This window comes from Lycium barbarum, chromosome 6 (genome assembly GCF_019175385.1).
Source record: "Lycium barbarum isolate Lr01 chromosome 6, ASM1917538v2, whole genome shotgun sequence".
Lineage (NCBI taxonomy): Eukaryota > Viridiplantae > Streptophyta > Magnoliopsida > Solanales > Solanaceae > Lycium > Lycium barbarum.
In genome coordinates this window covers 9202607-9217843 of record NC_083342.1, presented here as the reverse complement: position 1 = coordinate 9217843, position 15237 = coordinate 9202607, and the positions used below count along the sequence as shown (strand labels likewise).

The 15237-nt window shown below is 36.9% G+C and overlaps 2 protein-coding genes across 3 annotated transcripts; one reads left to right on the top strand and one right to left on the bottom strand.

Moving 5' to 3' along the window:
- Positions 1-466: 466 nt before the first annotated feature.
- On the bottom strand, positions 467-14791 carry LOC132600717 (uncharacterized). Of its 2 annotated transcripts, none has more exons than XM_060314052.1 (2): positions 13652-14791; positions 467-3858 (listed from the first exon to the last, which is right to left on the bottom strand). In XM_060314052.1, exon 2 carries the CDS (start codon positions 1823-1825, stop codon positions 800-802), a length of 1026 nt encoding a protein of 341 aa, XP_060170035.1. In that variant the 5' UTR covers positions 1826-3858; positions 13652-14791; the 3' UTR covers positions 467-799. The 2 variants fall into 2 exon arrangements, with proteins under 2 accessions (XP_060170035.1, XP_060170036.1); XM_060314053.1 differs by having other exon boundaries at positions 467-1929.
- LOC132643763 (uncharacterized) lies at positions 8763-9344 on the top strand. The gene is made up of 2 exons (XM_060360305.1): positions 8763-8796; positions 8878-9344. The coding sequence occupies exons 1-2, from the start codon at positions 8763-8765 to the stop codon at positions 9342-9344; spliced, it is 501 nt and encodes a 166-aa protein (XP_060216288.1).
- Positions 14792-15237: the final 446 nt, after the last annotated feature.

The following is a 15237-nucleotide window of genomic DNA, read 5'->3' as shown; positions in this document are numbered from 1 at the left end:
ATAAACATTTTCAAGATTTACCCAATTATACACATTTTTAGCCGAAATCGGTTAGATAAAAAGTGATTAAAAAAAAATAGAAAGAAACTTATGGCCGTTTCATCATATTTAAGAATATAAGTCTAGACATTTTTACACCATCGTATTCATACAATATCATTTTTTTTTTATCTAAAGATCACATTTGTCAAATCATCTTTTAAAAGGCTATTATTCATAGACAAATTATCCTATTTTCTACAAATCTTATTTTTTGAATAACATTACTATATTTTTCATTTAAGGTTTTAGCAATATCTTTAAGTCTCATTGAATATTTAGAATCTTCTTTTATGCAAATTATTATGTTTTCTACAAGTATTATTTTAAACAACACTATTATACTTTCGTCTAAAACCTCAACATTTATAAATCGTATTTTTAAAATAGCATTAGAAGTATTCTTTTATACAAAATAATTTCTACAAGTCCTATTTTAAAAAGTATTCTTACAGGTCTATCTATAATTTTAGATATATTTGCAAAGCTACGTTCTTTCCTACAACACTATATTTACATTTAGCCTAACTAATCATAAGTCCGGTCGGTTAACCATTGTTAATGGGTCTTAAAGGATGCCTAATACCTTCCCTTTAGACTAATTGAACCCTTACCTAGAATCTTAAGTTTCGCAGACTTTTAAAACAGAGTTAACTTTAAAATAGCTTTAATAAACTTTTAGGTGTCCTAATTCACCATAAATAATTAGGTGGCGACTCTTTAAAATAAACAAAAAGAGGAATCACCAATATGTTGTACTCTACTTTAACCCGGTTAAAATGGGGTATAACACTTGGCATGTGTACCAATCGAGCGCTTCTCCCGTCAAACTCCTTATAAATAGCTTCATCCTGATGGCTTGATCTTTTCCCACTCCAATGAGTTTATCACAGTACAACCTCAGGTGAGCCCGAGGATTTCCTTTTCCATCAAACATATCAAACTTCGGCACTTTATATCCAGCAGGAAACTCAATGTCGGGATGAATACATAAATCCTCGTACTCTAGTCCTTCGCATCCCTTATGGGTTTGTATGCTTCTAACTGCTTCCTTCAGACTGCGAATCTCCTTTGCTACATTATCGTCTGCTTTCGCCCTGGCTTCCCTTTCCATCTCCTTATAATGGTCAACCTCTGGATGTTGCACGGCCTGCAATTGGATAGTGAAAGGTTGAGCTTCTGCTACATATACCGGTGGCACATACTGCGTGTTATGGTTAGCGGTGTGTGCCAATGATATGTGTTGAGTTGCTTGGTAGTTTTGGGCAAGTGAGGTAGTTTGGATAACTGGAGGCTGAGGAATATAGGGAGTGGTGAAAGGTGTCGGATTGACTTGTTGGAAGTTAACTTGTTGTGGGTTGGATTGTTGCGGGTCATTTTGTTGCGGGATGGTTTGTTGTGAGTTAATCTGTGCTGGGATGGCTGGTTGTGGATTGGATTGTTGTGAGATGGTTTGTTGCAGGCTATTTTGTTGTAGGACAGGGGGTGAATTAATGGTGCTTGGATTGACTGTATGAAGTGGAGGGTTTGAGGGAAAGGGCGAGTCAACAGGCGAAAATGATGGTGGGATTGTCGTACTTGTTCTTTGTTCATGGTGAGGCGTGTTGAGGGTAATAGATAGGTTGGTGAGATTTCGCAGTCGGTCCATTTCACTTTGCATATTGGCCATTTGCTGTATCAGTTGGGCGATGAGTTCGTCATTCCCTCCTCCCGAAGCCTCGGGTTCGTCTCTTAGAACGGTGACAAGTCCCAAGCCAGTCTGTTCGGATGCCCCTGAATCATTCATATCGTTGGATGCTCGTGCTTTTGATCTTGTGAAGTACGGGTGGTCTGTCAGTTCACAGTCAACACGAATCAACCTTTGGGGGGATAATCAAAATAAAATAAAACCTTCAAAAATAAAGAAAACTGCGTTAGTATAGTGCGAATGATTGCCGCTTAAAATAATGCGAACATTGAGCAAACAACGGTGAAAGAAACACATATTGCATAGCAAACAAATCACATAGTAAAAGGGAAATATAGCAAACACAGCGCGACCTAATATGCAAGGGACCTCTTTTGTGCCATAGGTAGGCCTAACGCGGATTTGAAGGATAAAATATGCAATTATATGTCATCCCAACGTGCTATTAATTGAAGACCCCCAAAACATACAATGTTTGAAAATTTGAATCCTGATGCAAAACAATTACTACAATTACTACTTGACTTTCATAAGCTAATTAACATGAGGAAGGCCCTTCGTCCACTTGAGCCTCTTGGTTGCTTGGATTGATTGACTGATCTTCCGGTGATTTTGAATAATGTATGACATGGCCAGAACTCCTCCCGTTTTGATGCCTTCTTTGATGCAGGTATCTCCTTGCTCAGCTAGAAGTGTATCTAATTCTTCCATGCTTTGCTCGTAACTTAGTGCCTGCTGCTTCCATTTCTCTGCCTCCCTTTCCTTTTCCTCAAGTTGTGCATGGTGTTCGGCTTCGGAGACAAGATTTTTCTTACGCAGTTGCCGGAGTAAGATGTGTGCTTCGACTTCTCCATCCTTAATTCGTCCCCTCAGACTAACGTCGGGTTTGATTGATCCTTCCAAGTTAGCGGTCAGCCACTCCAAATAGTTATCATCACATCCAGCTTGGTATCTGTTTGGCTCAATTGACTCTGCTTTTATGGTTTCCCTCGATTTCCACATGCTTATAACTTCCTTTGCAAAAGGAATGTTTCCCTCTTTGTAGTCGGCTCGATAATGATCCATGTCTGCCACTAAAGGTATGTTTTACTTTCTTCCAGATTGTCTTAAAACTCTCAGTGGGGCATAAGGCTGCAAGCCCCAAAGTCCCATCAAAACTAAAAATGGTACGATCTTCGTGCGAAACACCAAACCCTCGGATGGAAACCAACTGAACATCCACTGAATTGAATCATCGTTCAAACGGCTAAGAAGTCTTACCCACCCTTCTACGCAATTTGGCTTTTCAAATGATCTATTAGTCAAAATAGCGCCTGGAACATGTCCCAGAATGTGATTTTCACCCGTCGGCTTTCGAAATGCTAGACCTCTGTCAACCTTTTGAAGATGTTCCATTAGCCAAATTTGTAAAAGCAAGTTGCATCCCTTAAAATGCTTGTACGCGTGCTTGCAACGTCCTAACGCTCGATAGATATCTGCCACGACCATAGGGACCACAGTGTAGTATTTCCCGTCAATGCCACCAAATAAAGTTTTTGTTACAGTAATAAGTCGGGTGTGAATATCTCTCGTTTTCCCTTTAGGGAATACCATAGTTCCCAAAAAACACACTGCGAAAGCGAAGCACCGTTTTTGCTTCCAAGAGTCATTCGAGAAAAATTCATCTTGATGATTGGTGAAGCTTTGTTGATAGCCAAATCTATGATACAAGTAATCAAACGATATTGTAGACCCTTGTAAGCATTCTACGCCTTTACCCTTCCTGAATCTGAAACTGTCAACAAATTCCTTTGGTAAAGGTTCCTTTGGAATAATCATGCCACAATTCTGCCATTTTTCTTCTTATGTAACAAAGCAGCATTTTCTGCGTAGCCACCTATTTCCTCTAACAATGGGGTCATTTCATTGTTGCCTAATCTAAACACGACCCTCTTCTCATCCCAAAACACAGTTGCTGCCTCGATGATGTCTTTACACGGTTGGATATCCATTAAAGACGGTAAGTGTCCTAATGCTCCACGTACCGCCCGCTGTCCGTAGTCCCCCAAATAAATCCACCATGCTTTTAGTTGAGAAGGAACGCTTAAAACCATTCTAAACCTCGGGTAAGCATTGTACCGACTCATGGCCACCTGCGTTCACAAATGGTTAGTTCTACCTAAATAGCACATGTTCCACATAACACACATGTTTATCCTTCAAATTAATGCATATAACGTGATAACCGTCGCTTAGGGTCATAGACCCACTCGGACATTTGGACGAGGTTGACTAATGGACTTAATACACCTTGGATATTAAGCCTCCTAGGTTTGCGTGATGCATGTCCTTAAAGAGGGTTTTGGTTTAGCTCTATCTTAGGCTGACTAGAAGTTGGTTTCCTATGACACAAGGCTCCCCCAAGTGGACTACTTGGGAGTGGAAAGTCCGTGCTGTCGACTGCACCGCCGATCGACTAAATCCACAAGATCGATCCAACTAAAGGGTGATTTAGTAGTGCACGGCCGCGAACCGCGAAACCGCTTTAAGTGTGTGAATTTGTGTGAATTTTCCGGGAGTGGAAATTAAGGAAAGAAATAACATTCATATTACATAGAAAATTCCCATAAGGAATAAAACAAAAAAAAATTAAAAGTACATAAGGGAAAAAGCAACAATCTTGTGGGAATGTAAAGGGCATGGAGGTCGCGTGTTCGATACCCGTAGCGCTGCAGCGTGAAGATGGTTTATCGTGCGGACACGTGTATCCTTGCTACAATACCTAAGTATGTCATGTCAAGCATGTGTGTCCAGTCGCAAGGGGCTGGCACAGGGGTTCACAGTTGCATGCATGGGTTACACCTGCTGTGGGTCCTCATAGCAAACTTGCATAGGACCTACTTGAGTGGCTCCAACCAACTGCTTGCTCAATAGCTCTTCCAGCTCATACCCAACATTATTAACCGGATGAGTGTACATTCTAACTGAGGTAAGTCATTCTAACCGCTAAGGACTTGTATGTCAGATCTAGACTATTCTAGACCTCTAAATTTATCCTTTTCGCACTTTTTATTTCAGGAAATTACATCCAATGACCTTGGAAATGGGTGATCTTGAACTTTTGACCCCCCTTTGCCCTTACCTTCAATGTCAAAAGTGAAAACTTGTTGAACTTGAAGTTTTGTCTACAGGGCAAGCGAGGTCAAAAGTTTAAGACCAACCACCTCTAAGGTCATTCTTGTAAATCATCCTTTTTTATTTTGAAGGTTGCTAGTGTTAATTATTTTTATACTAAAATATTTCACATATGATAATTCTTTTTCATATTTTAAGATATTTTTTTTATTCCTTATTTATCATTATTGCATTATATCTCCGGTGTTATTACTTTACCCAATAACTTTATATTAGCTTGTCATTTGACTTATATTATTATTTACTACTTCACTTGTAATAATAAATAGAAAGATAAATATGATTTTTCTTACTCCTTAAATTTTATTTGATTGTACACTTTTGCTCTATTTCTCAGAATTCCATTAGTATTTAAATTTGTCAATAATAATAATATTGAGAATTGCTACTTTGTTTTATCTTTTAAATAAATTCAAAGAACAAACGTCTTTAGTCCTTTTATTTATACATTATTTTTCTAATATCATATTTTAGTTAGTTTTTTTCATTTAGTATAAACTTACTTTATTTTATTCTTTTATCATAAAATCTATCAATAATTTAATAATTATTAATTTTGTATTACATGCAATAAGTTATTATGAAATTGCCTACTTCATAAGTTTAATTATATTTGTAATTACACGATTTTGACATGTTTGTCTGATCAATATAATTACTTTCTGAGAATAAAATTGCCTTGCATGTCAGTTACTTCCCCCGTGCCAATTTATGTGATAAATTTGACTAAACTTTTAAACTAAATTGGATTAGATTAAATTTTGCATATTTAAAATTTAAATTTATATATCTGAAAACTACATAAAAATATTATAAGTTGTAACTTTTATCATATCAATTTGGTAGAAAACTTGGGCTAGCATAGTCTCAGGTGGGAAACTAACTGCTAGAGGAATGGATCTAGAATTTGTTGCTCCTATGATAAAGGAGGGTGAGAAATTTGTGCAATTGGAACCGGAGGATACTGCGGAAGAAACAGAGAAGTGGAAAACAGCACTTGTGATGTATATCATTGGGGTATCTCCTACTATTGGTGCAATGGACAGATTTCTAAACAGCCAGTGGAAATATGAAGTGAAGCCCTAAATTTACTATCATAATGATGATTGTTTCATTGTTAGATTTCAGAAAATGGAGGAGAGGGATGCAGTGCTTCAATCTGGACCGCATACTATCGCAAGTAGACCAGTGGTTATGAAACTGTGGACTCCTAACTTCAATTTGAATGAGGAAATTCTATGTATCATGCCACTATGGGTGACGTTACCTAATCTCCCCTTGCATTGCTGGAGTAAAAAGGCATTAAGTAAAATTGGTAGTGTTTTGGGCACTCCGTTGTATGCTGACGATTGCACCACATCTAAGTTTAGAATATCTTTTGCTAGAGTGTTGGTGCAGATGGATGTAACTAGACCACTGCCTAGGTCTATTAAGGTAGTGGATGCTCATGGCCAGGTGATTAAGCAGGTCTAGAGTACGAATGGGAGCTGGAATACGGCAAGGTTTGTCTGCAAGTAGGCCACTGCTGTAAGGTACCTACACCAGCTAATGCTAAAAATGCGACAACTAAACAACTTGCTCCGCAACCTAGACGGAGGGATAATCGATATAAGCAAGAATGGAGGAACAGGCCAGGGATTAGAAGGATAAATCCATCAAGCAATGAGACATTGAAGCCAGTAGTTATTAAGCCAACTGGAGGTGGAGCCAAGCCACGTGATGAAACAAACAAGGATAGGAGGTTAGAGGTTACTCAGCAGCCAAGTCTGGAGGCTGGGAAGAGGACTGTCCTCAACAAGATATTGATATGAGGAAGGAACAGATAGATGGGTGGATATTGGCCAAGGGGAGCACATCTCCTAGCAAAGGGGGTAAAGTGACTATTCCTGCAGAACAAGTGATTGATACATCTAATGGGTTTAATATTCTCAATAAGCAACCAGTTACAGAAAAGTATATTAAGAATACGGATGTCGCAGAGACAAGCGATAGTGGAGGATCCGAGAGGAAAGCACCACCAATCACTATATCTTCATGAATGTGGTTTCATACCCCGTTTTAAACGTAGTCAAATTAGAGTACAACATATTGGAAATTCCTATTTTTTGTTTTGTTTTAAGGAGTCGCCACCTAATTGATTTAACGGTGAATTAGGACACCTAATTTATTAACTAAAGTAAAGCTAACTAAACCTCCGTTAATAGTCTGCTTAATCAGTGTGATTCTAGGTAAGGGTTCTATATTATTCTAAAGGGAAGGGGAAAGGCATCCTTTAGAATCCGTTAACTACGGTTATCCGGCCAAACTTAGGTTAATTAATTAGGGCTAAATATGCAAATATAATATTTAACATTCAAGAAAATAGCTTGTAAATATTGCTAAAGTTTTAAAGAGAAAAAAAAAACATGTAATAATGCTATTTAGAATAATACTTATGAATATTGCTAAGGTTAAAAATAAAAAGGAAAATGCTAATAGGACTTATAGAAAAGTATGATGATTTGCATAAATAAAAAAAAAATAAAAAAGAGACTTCAAATGCTATTTAAAATGAAAAAACTTGCAAATATTACGAAAGCCTTAAATAAAACGCTATTTGCAGAAAAAATGTGATAATTTGCATAAAAGGGAAATTTCAAATGCCATTTAAAAAATAAACTTATAAAGGTTGCTAAGGTAATAATAATGCTATTTCAAAATATAAAAAAAAAACTTGCAAAAGATGATCTGCATATGAGTAGACGCAAATGCGGGTTTGTGCAATGCTTTAATAAATATTTGAAACAACTAAACGATGAGGTATTGATTGACTTTGCATTTTTTAGAAGTATAAACAAGATTATGTTTTATTAACTACATTCAGCTAAAAATATGCATAATTTGAATAAACCTTAAAAAAATGTTTACAAAATATTCTCTAGTTCCTATTTGTGTGTTAGTGGCGTTTAAAATTCCCAAGATAATAAGAACAAAATATGATTCCCTTTAACTCAAAAATATGAATTTACGCTATTGAAAATAAATTATTCTAAAAGTAAATATTATAGATTCTATAAATAACTTTAATATAAAAAGAAGAAAATGAAACTTATGGAACTAATTATTAGTTTTCCTTAAATTAACTACCCATTACTAAAACTAAACCCCACTAAATTCTCCTATAATTCACCTAAGCTAAGAGACAAAATAAAATAAAGTGTTAGTCATACAAAGCTAATCAAAATATATAACAAATTAAAGTAGAGGGGAAAGAAGATCAAATGGGTCGGCCCATTTTAAGGCCACTGCAATCCGTTGCTGCTGTATGGGCTTTGGCCCAGAAAATTTCTGTTTTGCTATTTTGCTGTGGACAGAGGGCTGGGCAGAGAGAGTATTATGTTGTTGGGCTTTGGCCCAACACCGAATGCGGAGGGTGATGAGTCCAAGGACTCGTATGCGAGGTTCCTTTTTCGGGTGCAGCGAAGTGGATGCGGGGTCTCCAATCTACACTCGAACACTATCAAATCCGAGCTTGCGACGCTCGGATTCGCAGCAACAACAAGGCAAACGAAAAATAGAAAAATTGATTAATATTCTTGACCCGGCACTCAGACTATTGCGACTAAAAAAAAAATTTAAGATATTTTAAGAAATTTGATGGCTGAAAAGGACTTCTTTTTCCGGCGACTTCTAGGGTTCCCCGATCTGTCTATTTTCAAAGGATTTTTGGGTTTTTTGAATCTGTTTTTGCTTGAAGGGATCTCCGAATATGGGATTGCTTGCAGTATTAGAGCATAGAGTTAATAGTAATAAGGAGGCCACTATTGTTAAAAAAAGTGGCACCAGGATGAAATTAGGAAGCTAATAGCAGTGTAGGGAGTAAATGGAGAATTTGGATTATCTGGGACCCAAGGAAGGTGATGTTCACCATGATTGAGCTAGATACGCAGTACATACATGGTCAGATAAGAATTTATGATATTAACTGTACTTTTCAGTTTACAGCAATCTATGGATTGCATACAGTGGTGACCAGAAGAGCTCATGGACTAAATTGAAAGCTATGCATAATAACATTCACGACCCTTGGTTAGTTATGGGGGATTTCAACGCCATCATGAGGGTGGAAGATAGAATAATTGGTTCAGAAGTTCAGGAATATGAGGTGAAAGATTTCAGGGACTTTATGTTGGATACTGGAATGCATGAATTGCAGACTATAGGGAGGGAATACACTTGGACAAATAACCACATTTACAGTATCATTGATAGAGCACTTGCTAATGCCACATGGATGACCTCAATGAATGCGTTGAATGTCCAAATTCTAGAACCTGGGTTTTCAGACCATTCCCCAGTGTGTATTAGGTTCAACGGACAGGGCAGTAGTGGAGGCAAGCCTTTCAGATTTTTCAATTGTATGGAAGAACATGTTTTATTTGCTAGTACTGTTGAGGAATATTAGCACAAATCACAACCAACCAAGTACATGGGACAAATATGGAAGAAACTAAAGATAGTTAAGCAGGGGTTGAAGGTGCTGAATAATGAACACTTCAAGGGTGTGGAACTGAAACTCAAACAAATCCGACAACAACTACATGAGACACAGAAAAGGATGGACCATTCTTTACTTGATACTTCACTAATCGAGGAGGAGAAGGGGCTTAGAGGTTTGCTGGAAAAGTGGGGTGGCATAGAATAAAGTATATACAAACAAAAATCTAGAATTCAATGGCTCAAAGTGGGGGATTCTAACTCCAAATATTTCTTTGCTAGCATGAAAAACAGGCACTCACATAATAATATCAGCCAAATAATGGATGCGACCAGTGTGATGTTATTCGATGAAGTGGGGATCAAAAATGAGATTTTGAGGCTCTATAAAGCATTACTAGGGTCCTCAACTAGTCCACTACCTGCCATAAACCCTTAGATAATTAGCAATGGCAGACTCTTGACTAGACAACATCAGGTTGAGTTGATTAAACCTGTTACCAAAGAAGAGGTCTATCATGTGCTACAGAGTATTGATGACGGGAAAGCTCCTGGATGTAATGGACTAAACTCATGTTTCTTTAAAAAGTCTTGGCCAACTATTGGAGGTGAAATAACTGAAGCAGTCTTGCATTTCTTTAGATCTTTCAGTATGGCCTATGCTATCAATTGCACCTCAGTCACGCTTATTCCAAAAGTTAAGAATCCAGCATCAGTGAAGGACTACAGACCAATCTCTTGTTGTACCATATTGTACAAGATCATCTCTAAGGTACTAACAAAGAGGCTGCAAAGAGTTATGGAAGTACTGGTTGATAACTGTCAGTCAGCATTTGTCCAGGAAGGATGATTACTGATAATATAATTCTCAGTCATGAATTAGTCAAAGGATATGGGAGAAAAGGCCTGTCACCCAGATGTATGATGAAACTTGACATGCACAAAGCATACGACTCGCTGGAATGGAATTACTTAGAGTAGATTTTGGTTGGACTAGCTTTCCCTGATATATGTGTGAAGTGGATCATGACTTGTGTGAGGAGTGTGCCCTACTCCATACTCTTGAATCGGAAGCCAACAGAGCCCTTCGAAGCCAAGAAGGGACTGAGGCAAGGGGATCTGTTATCCCCCTACCTATTTGTCCTTGCTATGGCATACCTAACTAGGGGTGTTAAGACTCTAAGTAAGGTTCCAGACTTCAACTATCATCCTAAGTGTGAGAAGATGCAACTAGTACAGCTCGAGTTTGCGGATGACCTCCTCTTGTTCTGTAGGGGAGATTTAGGCTCTGTGCAGTTATTGTTTGAATGCTTTTCTCATTTCTCTCAAACATCCGGGTTAACTCTAAATAAACAGAAAATCTCTTTTTTTTTTTTTTTTTGGGGGGGGGGGGGGTGTACCTATTGCGGATCAGCAGCTGATTTTGGATTATCTTGGTATCAACCAAGGTGTCCTACCAGTGAGATACTTGGGAGTACCTCTTAGCACTAAGAGGCTGTCTGTTTTGCAATGTCAACCACTACTGGAAACGATGGTGGGAAGAATAACTACTTGGACATCCCGGTTTCTATCATATGCGGGGAGGTTGCAATTAATTAAGAGCATCCTGTTTTCAATGCAAACTTTTTGGTGTCAAGTCTTCATCCTACCAAAGAAAATAATTAAACAAGTTGAAGGGATTTGTAGCAGATACCTCTGGACAGGAGGCAATGAGGGCAGCAAGAAGGTATTATTAGCATGGGAACGAGTCTGTTTCCCTAAGGCTGTTGGGGGATTCAACGTTATGCAGCTAGAAATTTGGAACCAAGCTGCCATATGTAAACACGATTGGAACGTATGCCGAAAGAAAGATCGAAGAAAGATCGACTATGGATTCAATGGATCCATAATTACTACATAAATGGACAGTGTGAGTGGTATGTCTATCCGAAGCAAGCGTCATGGGTAGTGAGGAAGATCATGAAGGCTAAAGCTACTCTTGAAAAGGCAGGATACACATATGATGATATTCTTAGACAGGATCAATTTTCCATCAAACAACTCTACAGCAAGATAAGAGGAGACTTCCCAAAAGTGGACTGGAGGAAACTTATTTGCAACAATGGTGGGTGTCCCAAATGGTTATTTGTTCTTCAGCTGGTACTACTGGGCAGAATCTACACGAAGGACGAGTTGGCGGCTTGGGGAATGATTCAAAATGAGAAGTGTGTTCTATGTGATGTGGAAAATGAAAGCATAGAACATTTGTCCTTTAAATGCAGCTATACTTACTCAATTTGGGAAACATTACTACGCTGGCTAGGGGTTGGGAGAAGTCCAATGGGGTGGCAACAGGAAGTGCAATGGGCGATCAGTAATGCGAATGGATTGAGTGCCAAAGCAGGTGTGTACCGCATAACCTTAGCGGCATGTGTTTATTACGTGTGGATGGAGAGAAACCAAAGGCAATTCCAAGGGAAGAGAACCACTGGGCAGCAAGTGGTTAGGGGGCTCGTCCAAGGAGTCCACTGTAGGGGGAATTTATTTCCCAAATTTGCTGATCATCTTAGAAGGTTGGATTACTACCCGCTGTAACTTAGTGATAGATGCAGAGGGAATAGGGAAAGAGGATCGTTCATTTGTAGGACTTAGATTCTTGTTTGTTTGAGGGGTCAAGCCTGTTTGGCCTCTGGGGTTTGTTTGCTTTGCTGTAAATATCTTCCCTGGTAATATACATACTTATTTACCCCAAAAAAAAACAATTAGTGGAAAAAATCATCTTAAAATGATGGTCAAAATTCATGCAGTTTGAATCTCAGAAAGCGAAAAGTATATATAAATTGGGACACATGGAGTATAAACTTTTGTATCCAAATAAAGCATTCACCAATCTAAACAACTTTCAACAATGTGAATAATTCAAATCATTTCCGAAAAATAATTTTCTTGTACCAAACATACGTTGTGAATTCAGCATTCAACCTCCATTAGCTCTCAATTTGAATTAATGATGTCCTTGAGAAAACGTCTAACAACATGCTTGATCTCCTACTCTATCGAAACTTGGTGTTGAGAGGATTTTTAAATAAATAAATAAATATATATATATATATATATATATATATATATATATATATATATATATATATATATATATATATATATATATATATGTGTGTGTGTGTGTGTGTGTGTGTGTGTGTGAAGAAAGGTAATTACCTTTACATCATAATTATGCAAAAGAACATAAAATCAAGAAATTACACATGTAATACAAATTATAACACTGAAAATTTTAAGGAATGAAAAGCAAAAGCAAGGAGGATGTTGCAGAATTGGTTCATGTAATAATATTTTTACATTATTACATGAATTTTGAATAGCTTGCCACTTTATCTAATGGTCTTAATTATTATTATTCACCACTTAATTTAATGTAGATAATATATTTTTTTTACTCTTGGAAATTAATTTGTGTCTGGAATTTTATTCCATTGTTTAAATTTATCAATCAAAATTTTTTGGTATTATTATTTAAAAAAAAATTAACTCAAGTATAAGCTTTCACACTATAACTCTATTCTGTTTTTTTTATTTTTTATGTTTTACATTCTGTTTTCTACAATAATATTCTAATTAGCTTTTCTCATTTAGCATTTTACCTATAATCCAAAAAATATCATTTTGTATTTTAAATTTCAAATTTTATTTAGTTAAACTAATATCATATTTAAAACTAAACTATATATGACTGGAATTCAAACAAAGTATGCATTTGAATGTCGTTTTTCAAGCTTCCCTGCTTCCATGTCATCTTGTCTCTGAGACTACTGCATGCATCTGATCTATAAGAATAATAAAGATCAAGTGTGAAAATACATTTAAATACTTTTTTTTGTGAAAAGAATCCTTAACATATTAATGGACTTCATGATATATTTTATAACCAATAGAAGTTCATGAGAAGAAATTAATATACCTTATGTTAGGTAACTTAAATTTGTGTGAGTATTCATGAAGCTTGTACTGAAAATAAGAAAGAAGAAATCTCAATACTATATCTTCATAAAGATTAAGTATAATAGAACACAATATGCAGAAAGATCATACGCTAAACTTAGAAATAGATAGAGTTATGATATTCTCGTGACCCTATACTGACATAGAACAAAAAATTGTATTAACAAAGAAAATATATGGAGCATATATAGAAGAGTTCATCTATTTAAACAAAAAATGGAATCGAGCAAGAAACAAAACTAATAGAAATAACATACACGAAGAGAATTAAATTACCTTTAGAAAAGTCGATACATCATCCATGCTTCAATGACTGATAACACCTATTCTTAAGGAACACAACGAAACAACATAACCAACGATGTTATTAAAGATATTTCATTCAGATGGGTCATTTTTTTCTTGAAAGTGACTTTGTATATGATAAAAAGCAAGAATCACTGATCACATAATTTTGTTTTCATTGAAATGGATACAGACTAAAATCTTTGAGAGTGAATCTATAATAAAAATAAAAATAAAAATTACCTCTACCAAACTGATTTGTGCGATAATGGCTAATGGTATAATTCGAAACTTTAAATATATATAGGCAAGACTTTATGGGAGTTTTCTTAATCAAAAGTTTTACCATATGGTTAAAAAGTCGAAGTACTCTAATTTTCAATTCAAAAGAGTCCACGTATGGAAGGGAATCGATAGGACTTATAATTTGTTAGAAAATTACAATTCTTCAGCGTGTGACCACGGGGAACATGTCTTTTTAGCAAAAGCAGAGTATGGGTTTATGAGGGGTAGGTCGGTGGGAGACACTTTGTTTCCATCAGGTAAAATATCAACTTCATAAAGGTAGTCATATTTGCAAGAAAGGGTTTTATACAGAGTAGGAGACATATTTATTTTTGCTAAGGACTTACAAGGGTTGGACGCAGATGGTAACGACTCAGACATTTTTTTACTAAACTGCTCCCCTCTCCGAAAGAGATGGACTGGCTCTGATACCACGGGTATGTAGAAGGCAGGGAAACACCAAGCAAGACAGCCAAACTACAAGCACAATAGTTTTCTTACATAGTAGGACTGGGCTTCAACATCCCGAAGGACGGCTTGCCACAAACCTGACTTCAACAACCCGAAGGATGGCTTGTCAAGTTAGTCGGACAGTTTGAAAGATCGTAGATATGAAAGTTTTTCCTACAAAATGGGCTGGCTTCCTAGCCAAGCTACTCAACTCGGAAAAACTTTCGCACTACTACAGACATACTGTCAAAGCTTCGGAAAACTATTGTACTCATAGCAAGCTCAACTTGCCCAATATTTCCTAACCCTATACTAACTTAGGATCAGCCTTTCCATGCCTTTCAAAGAAAAGAACAAGAAAAATTTAGAAGGCAAACATTTTATTGATATCGGAAAATTTACAGGGAAATTGTTTGATGCCCCCTAACTACTACATAGCCTCCTATTTATAGGAGTTGGAGGCTTCCACAAGACTTATCTTACATGCCACACGGGCCCTGCTAGACATGTGAAGGGCCTAATAAAACAAACCTAATAAAACGAGCCTAATAAGACAGCCTAATAAAACAAGCCTGATAAAACGAGCCTAATAAGACAGCCTAATAAAACAATCCTGATAAAACGAGAGGAACATTATTTGAAGCATGACAACCATGTGCAAGCATGTGACTGTGGGGTCCGCTTTTGTCTTTCTTGTAAGCACGTCAGTAAGCTTTATCCGACGGAGCGGTGCTTGATGGAGTCGACGGCGGAATTGAGTATCCTTCCTCTATCCACCATTCTGGTCCATGTTTTTGCTTGAATTTTTCTTTATTTTCCAGACTTCTTTTTCGCAACCTTGT

Excerpts from the sequence above, each read along its gene's own strand:
- LOC132600717 (XM_060314052.1), bottom strand. The coding sequence starts at position 1,825 with ATGAATGATTCAGGGGCATCCGAACAGACTGGCTTGGGACTTGTCACC.
- LOC132643763 (XM_060360305.1), top strand. The coding sequence starts at position 8,763 with ATGGAGAATTTGGATTATCTGGGACCCAAGGAAG. Across the intron at positions 8,797-8,877 it reads TTATCTGGGACCCAAGGAAG|TTTACAGCAATCTATGGATT; the intron begins GTGATGTTCACC and ends TGTACTTTTCAG.